This window comes from Sturnira hondurensis, unplaced genomic scaffold (genome assembly GCF_014824575.4).
Source record: "Sturnira hondurensis isolate 20B ecotype Veracruz unplaced genomic scaffold, ASM1482457v3 Scaffold0009776, whole genome shotgun sequence".
In the NCBI taxonomy this organism is placed as follows: Eukaryota; Metazoa; Chordata; class Mammalia; order Chiroptera; family Phyllostomidae; genus Sturnira; species Sturnira hondurensis.
Window position 1 is genome coordinate 991,568 of NW_028082407.1, and position 18,788 is coordinate 1,010,355.

Genomic DNA, 18,788 nt, shown 5'->3' on the forward strand with positions numbered 1-18,788 from the left:
TTGAATTTATTTTGGTGTATGGTGTAAGTTGGTGCTCGAGTTTCATTTTTTTGCATGTAGCTGTCCAGTTCTCCCAACACCATTTGTTGAAGAGGCTATCTTTACTCCATTTTATGTTATTGCCCCCTTTGTCAAATATTAATTGACTGTAGAGAGTTGGGTTTATTTCTGGGCTCTCTGTTCTATTCCATTGGTCTATGTGCCTGTTTTTATGCCAGTACCAGGCTGTTTTGATTACAGTGGCCTTGTAATATAGTTTGATATCAGGTATTGTGATCCCTCCTACTTTGTTCTTCTTTCTCAAAATTGCGGCTGCTATTCGGGGTCTTTTATGGTTCCATATAAATTTTTGAACTGTTTGTTCTATGTCTGTGAAATATGCCATTGGAACTTTAATAGGTATTGCATTGAATCTGTAAATTGCTTTGGGTAGTATGGACATTTTGATGATGTTAATTCTTCCAATCCATGAGCATGGTATATGTTTCCATTAGTTTGTGTCCTCCTTGATTTCTTTCTTCAGTGTTGTGTAGTTTTCTGCATACAGGTCTTTAATCTCCTTGGTTAGGTTTATTCCCAGATATTTTATTTCCATTTTTGCTATATTGAATGGGATTTTTTTCCTGATTTCTGCTTTTTCTGTTTCATTGTTGGTATACAAAAATGCCTTTGATTTCTGGATATTGACTTTGTATCCCGCTGTTCTGCCAAATTCGTTTATTAGTTTGAGCAGTTTTTTGGTAGAGGCTATAGGCTTTTCCATGTACACTATCATGTCATCTGCAAACAATGACAGTTTTGTTTCCTCCTTTATGATTTGGATGCCTTTTATTTCCTTTTCTTGTCTGATCGCTGTGGCTAGAACTTCTAATACTATATTGAATAGAAGTGGTGAAAGTGGGCAACCTTGTCTTGTTCCTGATCTTAGTGGAAAAGATTTTAGTTTTTGCCCATTGAGTATGATGTTGGCTGTAGGTCTTTCATATATGGCCTTTATTATATTGAGGAATGTTCCCTCTATTCCCATTTTTCTGAGTACCTTTATCATAAATAGGTGTTGTACCTTATCAAAAGCTTTTTCCTCATCTATTGATATGATCATGTGATTTTTGTCTTTGTTTTTGTTTATGTGATGTATTACATTTACTGATTTATGAATATTGAACCATCCTTGCATCCCTGGGATGAATCCCACTTGGTCGTGGTGTATGATCTTTTTGATGTATTGTTAGATGCGATTTGCCAATATTTTATTGAGGATTTTAGTGTGTATGTTCATCAGTGGTATTGGCCTGAAGTTTTCTTTCTTTGTTGTGTCTCTATCTGGCTTTGGAATTAGGATGATGCTGGCTTCATAAAAAGAGCTGGGGAGTTTTCCTTCCTTTTGGATTTTTTGGAATAGTCTGTGAAGAATAGGAGTTAGTTCTTCCTTGAAAGCTTTGTAGAATTCTCCTGTGAAACCATCTGGTCCAGGGCTTTTGTGTGATGGGAGTTTTTTGATTGCTTCTTCAATTTCATCTGCTCTTATTGGCCTGTTCAGGTTTTCTGCTTCTTTTTCATTGAGTTTTGGAAGATTATATTTTTCTAGAAATTTGTCTATTTCACCTAGGTTTTCAAATTTCTTGGCATACAATTCTGCATAGTAGTTTCTTACAATCCCTTCTATTTCTGTGGTATCAGTTGTAATCTCTCCTCTTTCATTTCTGATGGTGTTTATTTGGGTCCTCTCTCTTCTTTTCTTGATGAGCCTACTTAAAGGCTTGTCTATTTTGTTTATCTTTTCAAAAAACCAACTCCTAGATCCATTAATCCTTAGAATTGTGCTTTTAGTCTCTATGTCATTTAATTCTGCTCTGATCTTAGTTATTTCCTTTCTTCTACTTGCTCTGGGCTGTCTTTGTTGTTGTTCCTCAAGTTCTTGGAGGTGTCGGGTTAGGTTGTTTGTTTGAAATGTTTCTATCTTCTTTAGGTAAGCCTGTATTGCTATGAACTTTCCTCTCAGGACTGCCTTCACTGTGTCCCATAAGTTTTGGGTTGTTGTGAGTTCATTTTCATTAGTTTCCAGAAGCTTTTTGATTTCTTCCCTAATTTCAATCTTAACCCATTCGTTGTTCAATAGCATACCATTAATACCATTCAGTCTCCATGCTTTTGGGTGTTTTGGATTTTTTCCTGTGGGGTTGGTTTCCAATTTCAGTTCCTTGTGATCAGAGAAGATGCTTGGTATGATTTCTATTTTCCTGAAATTGTTGAGACTTGTTTTGTGACCTATCACGTGGTCTATCTTTGAAAATGTTCCATGTGCACTTGAAAAGAATGTGTATTTAGCTTCTTTGGGATTGAGGGCTCTATATATATCAATTAGGTCCATTTCATCTAGAGTGTCATTTAATGCTGCAATATCTTTGTTGATATTTTGTTTGGAAGATCTGTCCATTTTTGACAGTGGGATGTTAAAATCCCCTACTATAATTGTGTTGCTGTCAATATCTTTCTTGAGGTCCTTTAGGATTTCTTTTATATTTGGGTGCTCCTATGTTGGGTGCATATATATTTACGATGTTAATGTCTTCTTGGTGGATTCGTCCCTTGAGTATTATGAAGTGACCTTCTGGGTCTCTCTTTATGGCCCTTTTTTAGAAGTCTATTTTCTCTGATATGAGAATTCCTACCCCAGCTTTTTTTTCTTGTCCATTTGCTTGGAACATTTGTTTCCATCCTTTCACTTTCAGTCTGTGGTGGTCTTTTGACCTGAGGTGGGTCTCTTGTAGGCAACATATATGTGGGTCATGCTTTCTTATCCATTCAGCTATCCAATGTCTTTTAATTGGTGCACTTAATCCATTTATGTTTAAGGTTATTATTGAAAGGTACTTATTCATTGCCATTTGTGTACCTGCATTCCTCTCCATCTCTCTCTTTTTCTTCCATTCCTTAAAGCAGCCCTTTTAGTAATTCTTGTAGAGCTGGTTTGGTGGAGGCATATTGTTTTAGATTTCTTTTGTCTTGGAAGCTCTTTATTTGGCCTTCTATTTTGATTGAGAGCCTTGCTGGGTAAAGTAGCCTTGGTTGTAGGCCTCTGGTTCTCATTGGAATATTTCCTGCTATTCTCTTCTTGCTTGGAATGTTTCCATTGAGAAGTCAGTAGCCAACCTTATTGGGACCCCCTTGTATGTTACTTCTTTCTTCTCCCTTGCTGCCTTTAGGATTCTCTCTTTGTCTTGGAGTTTTGCCATTTTAATGATAGTGTGTCTTGCAGTAGGCCTCTTTGGGTTCCACCTGATTGAGACGCTCTGCAATCCCTGATTCATGTGACTTTATCTCTCCTCAACCTAGGAAAATTTTCTGTTATTACTCTTTCAAGTAGGTTTTCTATCCCTTGTTCTTCTTCTTCTCCTTCTGGTATTCCTATTATTCGGATATTATTACGTTTCATGTTGTCTTGCGTTTCTCTTAGACTCTCCTCATTTTTTCTGATTCTCTTTTCCATTACTTGGTCTGTCTGGGAGATTCTTTCTACCCTGTCTTTGATCTCGCTTATGTGGTCTTCCGCCTCATCGATCCTACTCTTCATACCTTCTACTGTGTTCTTCAGTTCAGAAATTGTATTCTTCATTTCCTCTTGGCCTTTGCTGATGGTTTCTATTTCCTTTTTCATGTTGGTATGGTTTGCGGAGAGTTCATTGTAGCTCTCCTGTAGTTTCTGGTAGCTTGTTGTAAACTCTTTGAATTTCCTGATAACCAGTGCTTTGAGTCCAATATCTGATAGTTGACTTGCCTCTATTTCATCTAACATTCTTTCTGAGACTTCCTCCTTTTCTTTCATTTGGGGATTGTTTCTTTGTCTTCTCATTGTTTGTGATGCTCTTCTTGTTGGTCTCAGATTCTTAAATTGATCTGTTCTTGTTCCCTGGATTTATGGTGTGAACTTCTGTGGTAGGATACCTGTGAAATTCAGTGGTGCAGTCTCCTGTAGGTATTTTGGTGTTCTCCGCTTCCACCTACTCCTCTGGCTGGTTTCCAGCTGGTCAAACCTTTTCTTCAGGTCTCACTAGCTGCTGCAGCCTGAGGGGCTGTTAGTGTAGCCTTTCTCATGCCTCTGTGAGCTCAGCTGGTCTCCCCAGTGCCCTCCCAAGATCCAGACTGGCGCTGCTCTCCTGCACCCCACTGGGAGCGGATTTCCCCCAGGCTTTCCAGCCCTGGTCTGGCGTGAGGGCGCGCGCTCCCAGCCAGGCTTTCCTGGTCTCGCAGGCTTGGGCGCGGACCTTTCCCTGTGTTGTGGTTGAAAACACAGGGCAACTCACAATTCTCCCAAACCAACAGCAACAGCCTGACTCCCGGTGCTTCCCAGACTGCGCTGGCTGAGTAGGGATGGAGCTGGGGACTGACTCACTTCCAAGGGTCCTGCCAGCAGCCTGAGACTCCCTGAGACTGTTCCAGAGTTGGCACAGGCCCCGCAACACAGGAATGCTCAGGCAACTCTCAGTTCTCCCAGGCCAGCAACCACAGCCTGACTCCACGGGTTATCAGAGCTCTCTGGTTTGCTTCCCAATGCCCACTCCTCTCTCTGCCACTACAGGCAAACTGATCTGTCCTGGTGTTTTCCAATCTGTGCCCTGCCAGATGGGGGCGGGGTGCCAGTGATATTTCTCTCCCATGGTTGTTGTTGCCCACCCTCGGCTCTCAGAGACTGGGGCGGCCAGCCAGGGCCCTGGCTCGGCCTGGTGGAGGGCCTGCTGCCGCCTCTGCGCTGTTCCCTCATACCTTGTTGATCTGCAGTCATCTCCTCTCCTCAGCCTCTGGTCATTAAGTGTCCTCTACACTCTCTGGAGTCCTGCCTTCTTCTATGCTGGGTCTCTGTTGGGCATCTGCTGCGCTCCTCAGCAGATCAGCCAGGTCCTTCTCTGGTGCGTGGAGGGAAGTGAAATCCTTTGTTCTACTCCGCCGCCATCTTCCCGCACCCTCTGTATCAAAAATATATTTTATTGATTAAGCTATCACAGTTGTCCCATTTTTTTGTTCCCCTTTACTCCCCTTCCATGCTGCACCACACTCCCACCAGCATTCTCCCACCTTAGTTCATGTCCATGGGTCATACATCTAAGTTCTTTGGCTTCTCCATTTTCCACATTATTCTTAACCTCCCCCTGTCTGTATTTACCATCTATGCTTCTTATTCCCTGTACCATTTTTCTTATTCTTCCCCCATCCCCTCCCCACTGATAACTGTCCATGTGATCTCCATTTCTGTGATTCTGTTCTTTTTTAGGTTCAATTGTTGATAGTTGTGAGTTTGTTGTCATTTTACTGTTCATATTTTTGATCATCTTCTTTTTCATAGACAAGTCACCCTAACATATCATATAATAAGCGCTTGGTGATGGTGAACTCCTTTAACTTGACCTTATCTGAGAAGCATTTTACCTGCCCTTCCATTCTAAATAGTAGCTTTGCTGGACAGAGTAATCTTGGATGTAGGTCCTTGCCTTTCATGACTTTGAATACTACTTTCCAGCCCCTTCTTGGCTGCAAGGTTTCCTTTGAGAAATCGGCTGATAGATTTATGGGAACTCCTCTGTAGGTAACTGTCTCCTTTTCTCTGGGTGCTTTTAAGATTCTCTCCTTATCTTTAATCTTGGGTAATGTAATTATGATGTGCCTTTGTGTGTGCTTCCTTTGGGGCTCTCTGAGCTTCCTGGACTACCTGAAAGTCTATTTTCTTTGCCACATTGAGGAAGTTCTCCTGCACTATTTTTTCAGTTATGCTTTGCGTTTCTTGCTCTTCCTCTTCTCCTTCTGGCACCCCTATGATTTGCATGTTGGAATGTTTAAAGTTGTTCCTGAGTTCCCTAAGCCTTTTCTCAATTTTTGAATTCCTGTTTCTTCATTCTGTTCTGGTTGAATGTTTATTTTTTTTCCTTCTCGTTCAAATTGTTTATTCGAGTCCTGGTTTCCTTCCCTTCACCATTGGTTCCCTGTATAGTTTCCTTTACTTCACTTTGCATAGCCTTTACTTCTTCCTCTATTTTGCAAGCATACTCAGCCATTTCTGTGAGCATCCTGATTACTAGTGTTTTGAACTCTGCATCTGATATATTGGCTATCTCTTCATCACTTAGTTCTCTTTTTTTTGGAGTTTTGATCTGTTCTTTTATTTGGGCTATATTTATTTGTCTTGGCACAGCTGTTGCATAGCAAGGGGCAGAGCTTTAGGTATTTGCCAGGGAGGGTCAACCCTCTTTGCTCCATTTTCTGGTGGTTTATTTTTTTAAAGATTTTATTTATTTATTTTTAGAGAGAGGAGAAGGGTAGGAAGAGAGGGAAGAGAGGGAGAGAAACATCAATGTGTGGTACCCTGTGATATGCCCCCTACTGGAGAGCTGGCCAGCAACCCAGGCATGTGCCCTATATGGGAATCAAACCAGTGACCCTTTGATTCCCAGACCTGTGCTCAATTTACTGAGCTACATCATCCAGGGCTGTTTATTGTTTTAAATTGGTTATTGTCCTTCTTTTGGTTGTGTGAGGAAGTGAAGCATTTCTACCTACACCTCCATCATGCCAAGAACTTCTCACCTGCATGTTTTTTACACCCATAATGAACTGCCTGAAAGGAAACGAAGAAAAATTCCCATTCAAAATTGCTGCAGAAAGAATAAGTGGTTGCTCAGTCAGTGGATTAGAGTGCCATCCCAACATGCCAAGGTTGTGGGTTTGATTCCCAATCAGGGCACATACAAGAAATAACCAATGAATGCATAAACATGTGGAAGAACAATGGATGCTTCTCTCTTTCTTCCCTCATTCTTTTTTTTCTAAAATCAATAAATAAAAATAATAAATGAATAAATATATAAATAAGAATAAAATACCTAGAAGTAAACTTAATCAAGGATGTAAAAGACCTATACTGAGAAAATTTTAAGACACCAAAGAAAGAAATTGAAGAAGACACAAATCATTGAAAGCATATACTGTGTTCATGGGTAGGAATATTAACACCATTAAAATGCCCATACTACACAAGTGATCTAGATATTCAACACAATTCCTATCAAGATACCAATAATGTATTTCACAGAACCAGAACAAATATTCCAAAAATTTGTATGAAACCACAAAAGATCCTGAATATCTAGAATAATGTTGAGAAAGAAAAACAAGGTTGGAGGAATCACACTACCTGATATCAAACTATATTACAAAGCCATTGTAATCAAAACAGCATGGTATTGGCATAAAAACAGACATATAGATTAATGGAACAGACTAGAGAACCAAGAATGCCTTTATAGTCAATTAATATTTGACAAAAAAGGCAAAAATATACAATATGGTAAAGGTAGTCTATTCAATAAATGGTGTTGGGAAAACTAAAAAAACACATGAGAAAAAATGAAACTATAACACCTCACAGCACACACAAGAATAAACTCAAAATAGGACTTCTGCCAAGATGGAGGCGTAGGTGGAAACACTGTGCCTTCTCCTGCCGCAGCCCGCTGCAGCAAGGGTGGTCGTGAGGTGAGGCGAGGGACTAAAAAAATGGAGAGGACCATAAGCTCTGATGGCAAATGGCAACTTTATTCAAGGAACAGCTGTCTTATATACAAACTGTTAATGCCTAAAGCAAGACTGCTGGGAACTAGAAACAATGTTGTTTTTCAAAGTTCGTGCACTCCCTTAAGCTATCAAAAGGGCAAGAAGTTCTCATAACCATCTGGGAACATAACACCTGCGCCAGGATCTTGTTGTGTCTTTCAAGGCTGGGAACTAGAAGGTTAGGAAAGTGTCAAGGTATCCGCCGGCTCCAGGGATCAGAAACCAAGTTCATCCACCATTCTCACAGTGGAGAACTCTGTCCTTGGTCCCCTTGTGGCCTGGCAGGCCCCCACATTCTCCCACAACCAAGTTTAAAGACAACAAAGGTTTAGTAAACAAAACACAGCCAAAACACAGAAAATTGAAATATACAGAAGTCCAACAACAACAAACCGTTCAACCGGACCGGTAAGAGGGGCAGAGCCAGCAGTGGAGTGGGGACAGGCAAGAAAGATCCCCCGACCCAGGCACGCAGGCAGCCGTGGGCGGATCCCAGGTGTGGGGTGACAACGGGCGAACCCAGTGAGGGTGCAAGGTGGCAGGCTGACTGAGGTCACACATTCGCTCCCAGATAAACCAGCGGGGGAGCGAGCAGTGAGACAGACCACACAGGCCCCAGCTGTAGAAAGCAGCAGAGGGGACCGCCATTACTCCTCTTAGACCCCACCCCCACATATAGCGTCACAACCCAGTGACTGAGTTGCCCCGCCCTGGTGAACACCTAGGGCTCTGCTTCTCATATGTAACAGGCACAAACAGTCCAAAATATGGCTCAAGAACTCAAAGCCCCAGAGCTGATAACTCTAAGCGAAAAAGAAATAGCGAACCTCTCAGATGCACAGTTCAAAATACTGGTGATCAGGATGCTCACAGAACTGGTTGATTTTAGTCACGAATTAGAGGAACATATGAGGACTAAACTAATTGAAATGAAGGGAAGTGCACAGGAAACCAATAGTGATGGAAAGGAAACTGGGACTCAAATCAATTGAGTGGATCACAAGGAAGAAAAAAATGACCAAACAGAAAAATATGAAGTAACAAGAATTCAAAAAAATGAGGAGAGGCTTGGGAACTTCCAGAACATCTTTAAACGTTCCAACATCCAAATTATAGGGGTACCAGAAGGGGAAAAGGAACAGCCATGAGTGGAAAAATTATTTGAACAAATAATAAAAGGGAACTTCCCCGCTCTGGCAAAGGAAATAGACTTCCAGGAAATTCAGGAAGCTCAGAGAGTCCCAAAGAAGTTGGACCCAAGAAGGAACACACCAAGGCACATCATAATTACATTAGCCAAGATTAAAATGAAGGAGAGAATCCTAGAAGCATCAAGAGATAAGGGGACAGTCACCTACAAAGGAGTTCACATCAGACTGTCAACTGTTTTCTCAAAAGAGACCTTACAGGCAAGAAGGAGCTGGAAAGAAGTATTCCAAGTCATGAAATCCAAAGACCTACATCCAAGATTGCTCTATCCAGCAAAGCTTTCATTTAGAATGGAAGGACAGATAAAGTGCTTCTCAGATAAGGTCAAATTCAAAGAGTTCATCATCACCAAGCCCTTATATGAAAGGTTAAAGGGACTTATCTAAGAAAAAGGAGATGCAAAATATGAACAGTGAAAGGACAGCAAACTCACAGTTATTAACAACCACACCTAAAACAAAAGCAAACCAAGAGGACAGCTAGATCAGGAGCGGAACCATAGAAATGAAGAACACATGGAGGGTTAGCAACAGGGGAGTGGAAGGAGGAGAAGGGGGGAGAAGGTACAGAAAATAACATAGATAGTAGGTAGAAAATAGATAGGGGGGAGGGCAAGAATAGTGGGGGAAATATAGAACCTAAAGAACTTGAGACAGGTGATCATAAACTAAAGGGGGGAAGGGTGGGGGAGGGAGTGTGCAGGATGGAGGGTAATGAAGGGGGAGGAATAGAACAACTGTAATGGTATAATCAATAAGATATATTTTAAAAAAGAATAAACTCAGAATATATTAAAGATTTAAATGTTAGATTTGAAACCATAAAAGTCCTAGAAGAAACATAGACAGTACAATCTTGGACATTTCTTGTAGCAATGTTTTTTTCTGATATATCTCCTTGGACAAGGGAAATGAAAGAAAAAGTAAACAAGTGTGAGTGCACAAAACTAAAAAGGTTTTGCACAACAAAGGAAATTATCAACAAGATGAAAATACAACTTATTAAATGGGAAAACATATTCTGATAAGGGGGTAACATCAAAAATTTTAAAGAATTTATAAAACAACACAACACCCTCCTCGAACAATCTGATTTAAAAAATGGGCCACAGAGCTGAACAGACATTTCTGTAAAGAGGACATACAGACAGCCAATAGACATATAAAAAGATGTTCAACATCACTATCAACAGAGAAATGCAAATTAAAACCACAATGAGATATCACTTCATATCTGTCAGGATGGCCATCATCAATAAATCAATACACAAGTGCTGGTGAATTTGTGGAGCAAGGGGAACCCTCCTGCGCTGTTGGCGGGAATGCGGACTGGTGCAGCCACTTGGAGAGCAGTATGGAGTTACTTTGAAAAATTAAAAATGGGAGAGCTTTATGACCCAGTGATTCCACTTCTGGGATACATATGAAGAAACCGAAGACACTGATTTGAAAGAATATATGCACCCCCATGTTCAATGCAGTGTTATTTACAACCACCAAGGTTTGTAAGCTGCCCAAGTGTCCATCAGTAGATAGATGAATAAAAAGCTGTGGTACATTTACCCAACAGAATACTCCTTGGCCATAAAAAGGAAGTAGATTTTACTTACCTATTGGAACAGCATGGGTGGACCTACAGGGTATTATGCCAAGTGAAATAAACCAGTCAGAGAAAGACAAATACTGTAAGATTCACCTAAGCATGAAATCTACTGAAATAAACTAACAAGCAAAATAAACTCATAGAGAGCAGGCTGACAGCTCTGGAGGGTTGTTGGGGGAAGGGATTGAGCAAAGGAAATAAAAAAGAGGAAAAACTGACAGACTTGGACAACAGTGTAGTGATTGGGGAATCACACCGGGGAATTGTGGAGAGGAGGTGGGGGGAGGTAAAGGGGGATAAATGGTGACAGAAGGAGACTGACTTCGGGTGGTGAACATGCAACACAGGGTACAGGAGCTACATTGTAGAATCATACACCTGAAACCTATATACCGTATTTTTTTTCAGACCATAAGATGCACCTAGGTTTTAGAGGAGAAAAATAGGAAAAAATTTTTGAAGCAAAAAAATGTGGTAAAATATTTGATAACATAAATAACATAATATTTCACCAAGGTGAATGTAAACAGAACTCACCAGCAGCATTAACAACCATTATTCCACCCAAATTCGGGGGAGTGCGTCTTATAGTGTAAAAAATATGGTGATTTAGTTCCAGGGTCACTGCAATAAACGCAATTCAAAGGAAATAAATAAATAAATAAATAAATAAATAAATAGCAAAATGGTAGCTGTATACAAGTGAAGGAAAGAGCCTGAAAGAAACCAACCCTACCCATGCCTTCCTCTTGGACTTCTGGCCTACAGAACTGGGAGAAAAGGCTTCTGCTGAAGCCAATCTATTGTATTTACTTACAGTAGCACTATCAAACTAATACAGATTTGGATAAGGAATGAAGTATTTGGAGATGAATATCACAAAATATGGTCATGACTTGTGTGCTGAAGCCCTAAACGTTGCAGAGATAATTTTTAAATGTTTTTAAATGTTTTTAAATGGAAAAAATATGCTACCTTTATTTGTTACCTTTTTTGACAATATTCTCTACATGATCTAAGTGCAATTTCAGTAAAAATTCTTCCAAGTTATTTGGAAATTGATAAGATGATTAAAAAACTCTTATGCCCTGGCTGGGTAACTCACCTGGGTACAGTGTCATACTGATACACCAAGGTGGCAGGTTGGGTCCCCAGTCAGGGGACACACAGGAAACAACCAGCGAATGCATGGATGAGGGAAACACAAACCCATGCTTCTCTCTCTCTCTCTCTCCACCCCCTTACTTTCTCTCTCAAAAATCAATGGTACAAAACTGTTATGATGATGGGCCAAGAGGCTGACTGTCCCGTGATTTTTACTAAATGCCATCATGATATGAAAAAATGATGAGGATGAAGGTCTAATCTAAACACCGACTCTATGATGAATGTGAGGAAGCACCAACAAGAGGCTGCAAGTTCACAGGAGCAAGATAGAGGCATCTTGGAGGGTTTATCATCCAGGGCATCTGGCGAGGCACTAGCGGGAACAAAAACGATGAACAAACGAAGGACAATTGATGTCTGTTCTAGCAGATGAGGAGAAGAACGTTACATGCCCAGGTGCTGAGAATGTACATGACTTGATCCCAGTGACGGAGAAGGCCTTGCTGGGCTTCATCGTGATGCAGCTTCCAAGAGAAGGTGAGGACTCTTCCAAGCCACGGATGTCGCCCGAGGACCGCCACCGGTGTCAGAAATCAGCAGATTCTTGGAACTTTCTACCCTGGCATCTCTGGTCACTAATGGCAATGAAGGCCAGTTATTCTCCCTGGGGCTGGCTTAAGTCCAGGGAGGAAGTAAAGGAGAGATCGTTGGGACATTTAGTGGCTCAAGGCCTTAAACAAAACCATGTGCTGACCCCAAAGTCCGAGGACTCGGGTCGCTTAGTGTCCTCTCTCTGCCGAAGCTAAACTGAGGTCAGGAGACTCCCTTGAAAGAGTAGAGGGAGCAGGCCTACGCTTAAACGGTTACATGCTTTAGAAGCAAATGAATGTCCTAGGACCAACAGTCATATACATACAAGAATAATTAAAATGTTGCTGCAGAGTTTATTCTAATGAGCCCCCGAGGGAGCTCACCTTCTGTGTCACTGGAGGAAAGGGCAGTGGCAGCGGTCCCCAGGCCCGAGGTGGGAGTTAAGGGCAAGGTCTCCCAGGCTTGAGCATCGCAGAGCTAAATGCAAGCCGAGCGGACAGCGACCTGCTGGGAGAGCCCCTGGAGTCTGAGAAGGTGCACTTGTGACTGCTTTCGAAGCCCTGCCCCTTCTTCAGGAAAGAGCTGTGTGAGGCACAGGCCATCAATATCACCTTTTCCCACCTAGAAATTGGAGACTTCACAGAGCAAACAAATACCGGTGTGTAGAGGACAGAGATGCGCAGTCAAAACTATCGTAAGTTTGAATGGAGTGTGTGTGTGGGGGGGGGGGGGGATTCAAACGGGACTCTGGAGGCACGTGGGAAAACTATTTGCGGCGTTCTGGCTCTTTCTACGACTTGAAAACAGAGCCTTTTTTAAGAGGAAATTTTGGAGGGACGTTCCAAATAACTTAGCTATTTCATTTTTACTTCCTCACCAAAAAATTATTTTGAAATCTAAAATAATTGTATTCGTATTTGGGAGAGCATTCTCGTCGGAGGTTTTCTGTAAATGTCATTCTTCTCGCCTCTCTTTAACGCGGCCACGTTACCCAGACTGCGCAGGCGCCAGGAGCCGCCTCCTCTCTCCCTCCCTCTTCTCATTCTTCCCCCCACCCCCAACCATTTTCGCCAGCAGTGACAAAGGCGTCCCACTGTTATCTAGGAATAGTTCAGAAATGTGCAAGTCGAACCCCGCCGAATTCTAAGGCTCTCCCACAGAACCCCCTTATTTTAGGGCTGTTCTATGCACTATGAACATTCCAAAGAGTTTTGGAAGCTCTGTTGGGACACAGCTCGTGGACTTTTATTCACTTAGGTGGAATTGCTGTGGACAAGCCTCTCACATACATCAGAGGTTTGTCATGTTATCGACATTAGCTGGAGAGCAAAGCACACAGAGCTGTCACCTCCTTCATATGCAATGCAAGGCACAGTAGGCCGAGGGGAGAAGAACCCACTGCCAAAGTCAAGTGTTGCGGGGCAGCAGGAGCAGGAGAGGGCACGCCCCAGTGGGTGGGCTTGGACCTTCCCTGAGGCACATGGGTTGGCCGAGCACAACCCTGGCCCTGGCCCAGGGTCAAGTGCGTTTGGAATCGGCTTTCATAGCCTATAGACCGTGCTGCAGGTCCCGCTCCCCTGCACGGACACAGGCCGAGAACGCGCCCGCCTCCCTTGCTAGGGCCAGGGGTGACCTTGGAGTTGCCTCCTCGGTACCGCTCTGGGAGCAGGCCCAGGGTTGCCTTTCTCTGGCAAAGGGACTCGAAGTCGGCAAAACTCAACGCCATCGCCTTTTCTTAGGAGCCTTTTGAACCGGACATGGCAGGTTATCTCACTCCACAGAAGGCCTCCCGCGCTGGGCAGGGTGGGTGGGTGGATGCTATGAAGGTGGGTGATGGGAGCGCTCCCATGGACACGCTGGGTCTGTCTCCGCGACACTGAGGGTGGGGAGGTGGGGGCAGAGGAAACAACACAAAGTGCACTGAGCTCGTGGTGTGTCCCCCTTGCTCCTCGTGGAAGGCGCTTTCTCCCATCAGGCCTTTCTCCTCCGTGTCCTCTTTCATCCCCCCGCCCCCGCAGGGCAGTGCTGCGCCCTCTGCCTCCCTGCCCTCCTCCTTCTCATCTTCCTTCCTCGTTCTTTTCACCTCGCCCCCTCTGTCCTGGTTCTGTCTCGCTTCCTTTTGCATTTCTTCATTTCTGCCTGTATCTTTGAATGTGCGTGCTCAGGACGAATCATTCTGATGAGCCACTGCTTGGGGTAATAAACGACTAGGTTCCTCCTAAGACGTTATTGCCAGCACACAGAAGGAGCACACTCCGCGTGCTTACTTGCTCCCTAATCTCACGTGTGCCCTCTGCCCCGGCTACTCTGCTACATTGGTGCGGTGTAAGCCGCCTGTAAAAGGGGTTGTCGCTGGCTCTTTAGTCTCTGCGACCACTCTCTGGAACACACGATGCTGTGTCTTACCTCCTTTTCTTGAAAGTCTCCCTGCTCTTCCTGCCTTTATGCACTGACCTGGGTAACCACGTCTGTTAGCTTTCTTCCCCTGCAGTTCCTTCCATATAGTTCTACGTTTCAACCTCCCTTGTCCCTCTCTTCTCCTCACTACAGTGGGGGCAAGGTCTGCTGCCCCATCCTCGGGTCAGTCACAGGCCGCAGGCCCTGCCTTCACCTTTGTTCACGAAATGGGGGCAAGCGGGACTCAGTCTTAGGGAACAACTAGATTTTGGCAGAACAGGTACGTAAACATGTGTTACTGTGCTTGGAATGATGAGGATGTTTTTCCTTAAAATGATGTCTGTGATGCTCTAGTCTGATTTACAAATCACACCTGGAAGTGGCATGAGGCATGTGTGTGTGTCATCTGTGTCCTGTTGTGGTGACATGTGTGTGGTTGTGTGTGGTGGGAAGTGTGTCCGTGCATGTGTGTGGAAAGATGAGGGGAGACTCAGATGTCCTGCCTGGTTCTTCATCAGTAGCTTCTAATCTTAAACCTCCTGAAACCAAATATATTTTTAGCTCACGTTGCCATTCTCTTTTGTCCCTTCCCTATTATGTAACTTTTTTCTACCCTTAAGAAAAAGAAAATAAATATAATGCCTACTTTTCTTCTTTGAGATGCTCTTTTTTTGCCATTTATTTTATGCCTGCTACTAATGTATTACATTAAAAATATGACCATTTCCCATTAGTACACTATTTAGATGTTAAAATAAGTAGTGTTTTTTTTAAAAAAAGACTTCATTTATTTATTTTAGAGAGAGGGGAAGAGGAGAAGAGAGAGAGGAAGAGAAACATCAGTGTGTGGTTGCCTCTCATGAGTCCTCCAAGGAGGACCTGGCCCCCAACCAAGGCATGTGCCTTGACTGGGAATGGAACCAGAAACCCTTTGGTTCAAGGGTCCACGCTCAATCCACTGAGCCACAACAGCCAGGGCTAAATAGTGGTTTTCTTAATAAAAAAAAATAAGTCCACATTGTGAGGAGGAAGCTGCCCTGGTCAAACCACATGTATAAGTTTCATGCACTTTTTGGAATACAGATTGATAAGAGATCAACACAAAGGAACTTGCCAGAAGCCTCGGCACTGTTACTTCGCAGGCTTCGGAAAGCACACAGAGAACGCAGGGAAGGACAGGGCCTAACTCAGGAGGAGAAGCCAGGAGCCCAGAAGCTCCAGTGCAGGCACTGGGGTCGGGGGGCGGGGCTTCCTAGTCTACCTGTGGTCTGCACGTACACAGCCTTTGGGGACACAGGCAATAATGCAGCAAAGCTGGGCTCAGGGCCAGGGTACCCAGAAACCTGGCAAGAACAGGCGGGGAGCTAGTGAGAAAGCCGCTGCCGCTGCCGGGAGTCCTCAGGGCCGCAGTCGGCGGGCGCCCACTTAGAGCCCTGTGTCTGGGAGGCTGAGCTGCACTTACAGAGGTCAGAGATGACTGTGTTTTCTTACATTAAGGTGCTAACAGGAAAAGCCACAAATATTCAGAGAGGAAGGAGGCTGCATGGGAATGAAGAAGTTAACTAAATGAGGCTAAAGAAAAATCAAAGGGAGGTTCTAGAAACAAAGAGGATCTGAAGGAGGAAAACACGCCCACAGAGCTCCTCACACTGGCGTGACCCTGGGCGACCCTGGACAATAAGCCCTCAGAGGTCAGAGAACACGGCTTTTCTCCTTAGATGCACACACATTGCTAATGTTGGTTGGTTCTTGCCACTAATTGACTCCTTCCTAGTGTTACATGCCTATGACCTGGACGGTCTCAAGTTTAGCTCTTTCCATAAAAAATGGCACTAAACACTTACAAACCAATTAATCAAAATTACCAGAGTGGCTTTCTGTTTTTTTGTGTGCCACACTAAATAGCTACACTAGATCAGCAACAACAAAATTCTCTGGCATTTGCAACAAAGAATTAATTTGTTGTTTTTTTTTAGTGAAAAGACAGGGAGCAACCTTAATGTCCTTCAGTAGGAACTAAATAAAAAATCAGAATATCATCTCATAATAATGACTATTTAAACAGATTGCAGTGTGCAGTGAGTGGGAAATGGGTCCATGATGTCTACTTCACAAGAAAATTTATAATAACTATGATAATATTTATGCATGAAAAGTGCACCTGAACCCTAGACCGTGTGGCTCAGTTGGTTGGAATGCTGCCCGGTAAACCAAAAGGTCACAGGTCCGATTCCCGGCCAGGGCATGTGCCTAGGTTGCAGGTTCTGCCCAGGGTTGGGGTGCATGTGATTGATGTTTCTCTCTCACATTGGTGTTTCTCTCCCTCTCTCTCTCCCCTCCCTCCTCTCCCTCTAAAACTCAACAAACATGTCCGTGGGCAAGGACGAAAAAATAGAAATTGCACTTTGTCATAATCACGTAGTCAGTCCTGCGATTTCCATTAGAAATAAACTTATCCAGAATAATTTATAAGTAATTAGGGAGCTCTTTTCTCCTTTGACAGCAAATTTAACGCCAGTTATATTGGAATGTTATCCCCATGGTTGTTTTCATACCTGCGTCAACAATAAATATGAAATGTTTATATTTTTAAACTTTCTATCCAGCCCATGATGCTAATGTGTGTGATGTTTCAAAACTAAAGAAGCAAGTGGATTGTATTTGTCATACTAACATAACTGTTTTTCTTGACTGAACAGGTGGCTTATGACCGTGACACACGATGAATCAAACCCTGGTGATGGAATTCTCGTTCGTGAGATGGACTGAGAGTCAGGTGCTGTCCAGGCTTCATGCTGCGTTCTTCTCGCTGCTCTACATCGTGGCCATGGGGGAGAATTCCATCATCATCTTCTTGACAGTTCTTGACCGTCACCTCCACACCCCAATGTACTTCTTCCTCAGGCATTTGTCCTTCTTAGATCTTTGTCTCATTTCTGCCACAGTCCCCAGGTCCATCCTCAACTCGGTCACCTTCACCAACTCCATCTCTTTCCTGGGGTGTGCGGTCCAGCTCTTCCTGGTGGTGCTAATGGCTGGGTCGGAGATTGGCATCCTCACAGCGATGTCCTATGACCGCTATGTCGCCATCTGCCGCCCTCTGCATTATGAAGCTGTCATGAGTAAAGGGGCCTCTGTCCTTTTGATGGCTGTGTCCTGGCTCAACGGAGGGGCCTTGGGCATCTTGTACTCAACTGGGACATTCTCTCTAAAATTTTGTGGGTCCAATCAGATACACCAGTTCTTCTGTGATGTCCCTGCCTTACTGAAGCTCACGTGTTCAGAGCAGCACGTGACTATTCATGTCGGCGTGGCCATCGGTGTCTGTTACGCATTTTCCTGTTTAGTGTGCATTTTGGTCTCCTATATGCGTATTTTCTCCACTGTGCTGAAGGTCCCGACTAGGCAGAAGCAGTCCAAAGCCTTCTCCACCAGCTTACCTCACCTCATCGTCGTGAGCATGTTCCTTCTGACAGGCGCTGTTGCTTATTTAAAACCAGCATCCGACAAGCCCTCCCTTCCAGACTTGCTGGTGTCTATCTTCTATTCTGTGGCACCCCCAGCCTTGAACCCTGTGATCTACTGTCTGAGGAACAAGGACATCAAAGCAGCGCTAGGAAAAGTCCTGGGGATTGACAGAAATAGGAGAAAGTTATAGGCAGGAAGCAGAATTTCTTTTTGTTCCATCATAAACTAGCTGTTTGAAATTGTTAGTACTAGAGATAAACGTACCACAGAGATCTGTTGCTGTTAAACTCAGGCCGTCAGTTTGAATAGGAGGCAAGTTTTTTCCCTTAGACTCTTTCACTTAGTTACATAGAAATTATGAAGATTTTCTTCTTGTAGCTTTGATGATTTCGGCTCTTGTCTGAGCTCCATAGATGTAAGATTTGTACAAGGTTCTTATTCCTCCAACACTATTATCTTCCCTGGCCTTTTCTCCATTTAGCAAATGTTTTAATAGCCTAGATTTTACACCTATATTTTATTTATTTAACTTTCTTTGAAATCCTCACCTAAAAATATGTTTTTAATTAATTTTTTGTTAGAGAGAGAGGGGAAGGGGAGAGAGGGAGAGAGACAGAGAGAGAGAAACATTGATGTTAAAGAGAAATATGGATCTGTTGTCTCTCATATATGCCCTGACCAGGGATCGAACCTGCAACCTTTTGGTGCACAGGACTACACTCCCACCAACTGAGCCACCCAGCCAGGGCTTAACTTTCTTGATAGACTCTGACTTTCATTATTTGATGAAAATTATGAATTTACTTTAAAAT

General features: G+C 43.3%; 1 protein-coding gene across 1 annotated transcript; it reads left to right on the forward strand.

The window, feature by feature from the left end:
* Nucleotides 1-17,230: 17,230 nt before the first annotated feature.
* LOC118995113 (olfactory receptor 14K1-like) lies at nt 17,231-18,166 on the forward strand. The gene has a single exon (XM_037058052.1). It carries the CDS (start codon nt 17,231-17,233, stop codon nt 18,164-18,166), a length of 936 nt encoding a protein of 311 aa, XP_036913947.1.
* The last annotated feature ends 622 nt before the right edge of the window (nt 18,167-18,788 follow it).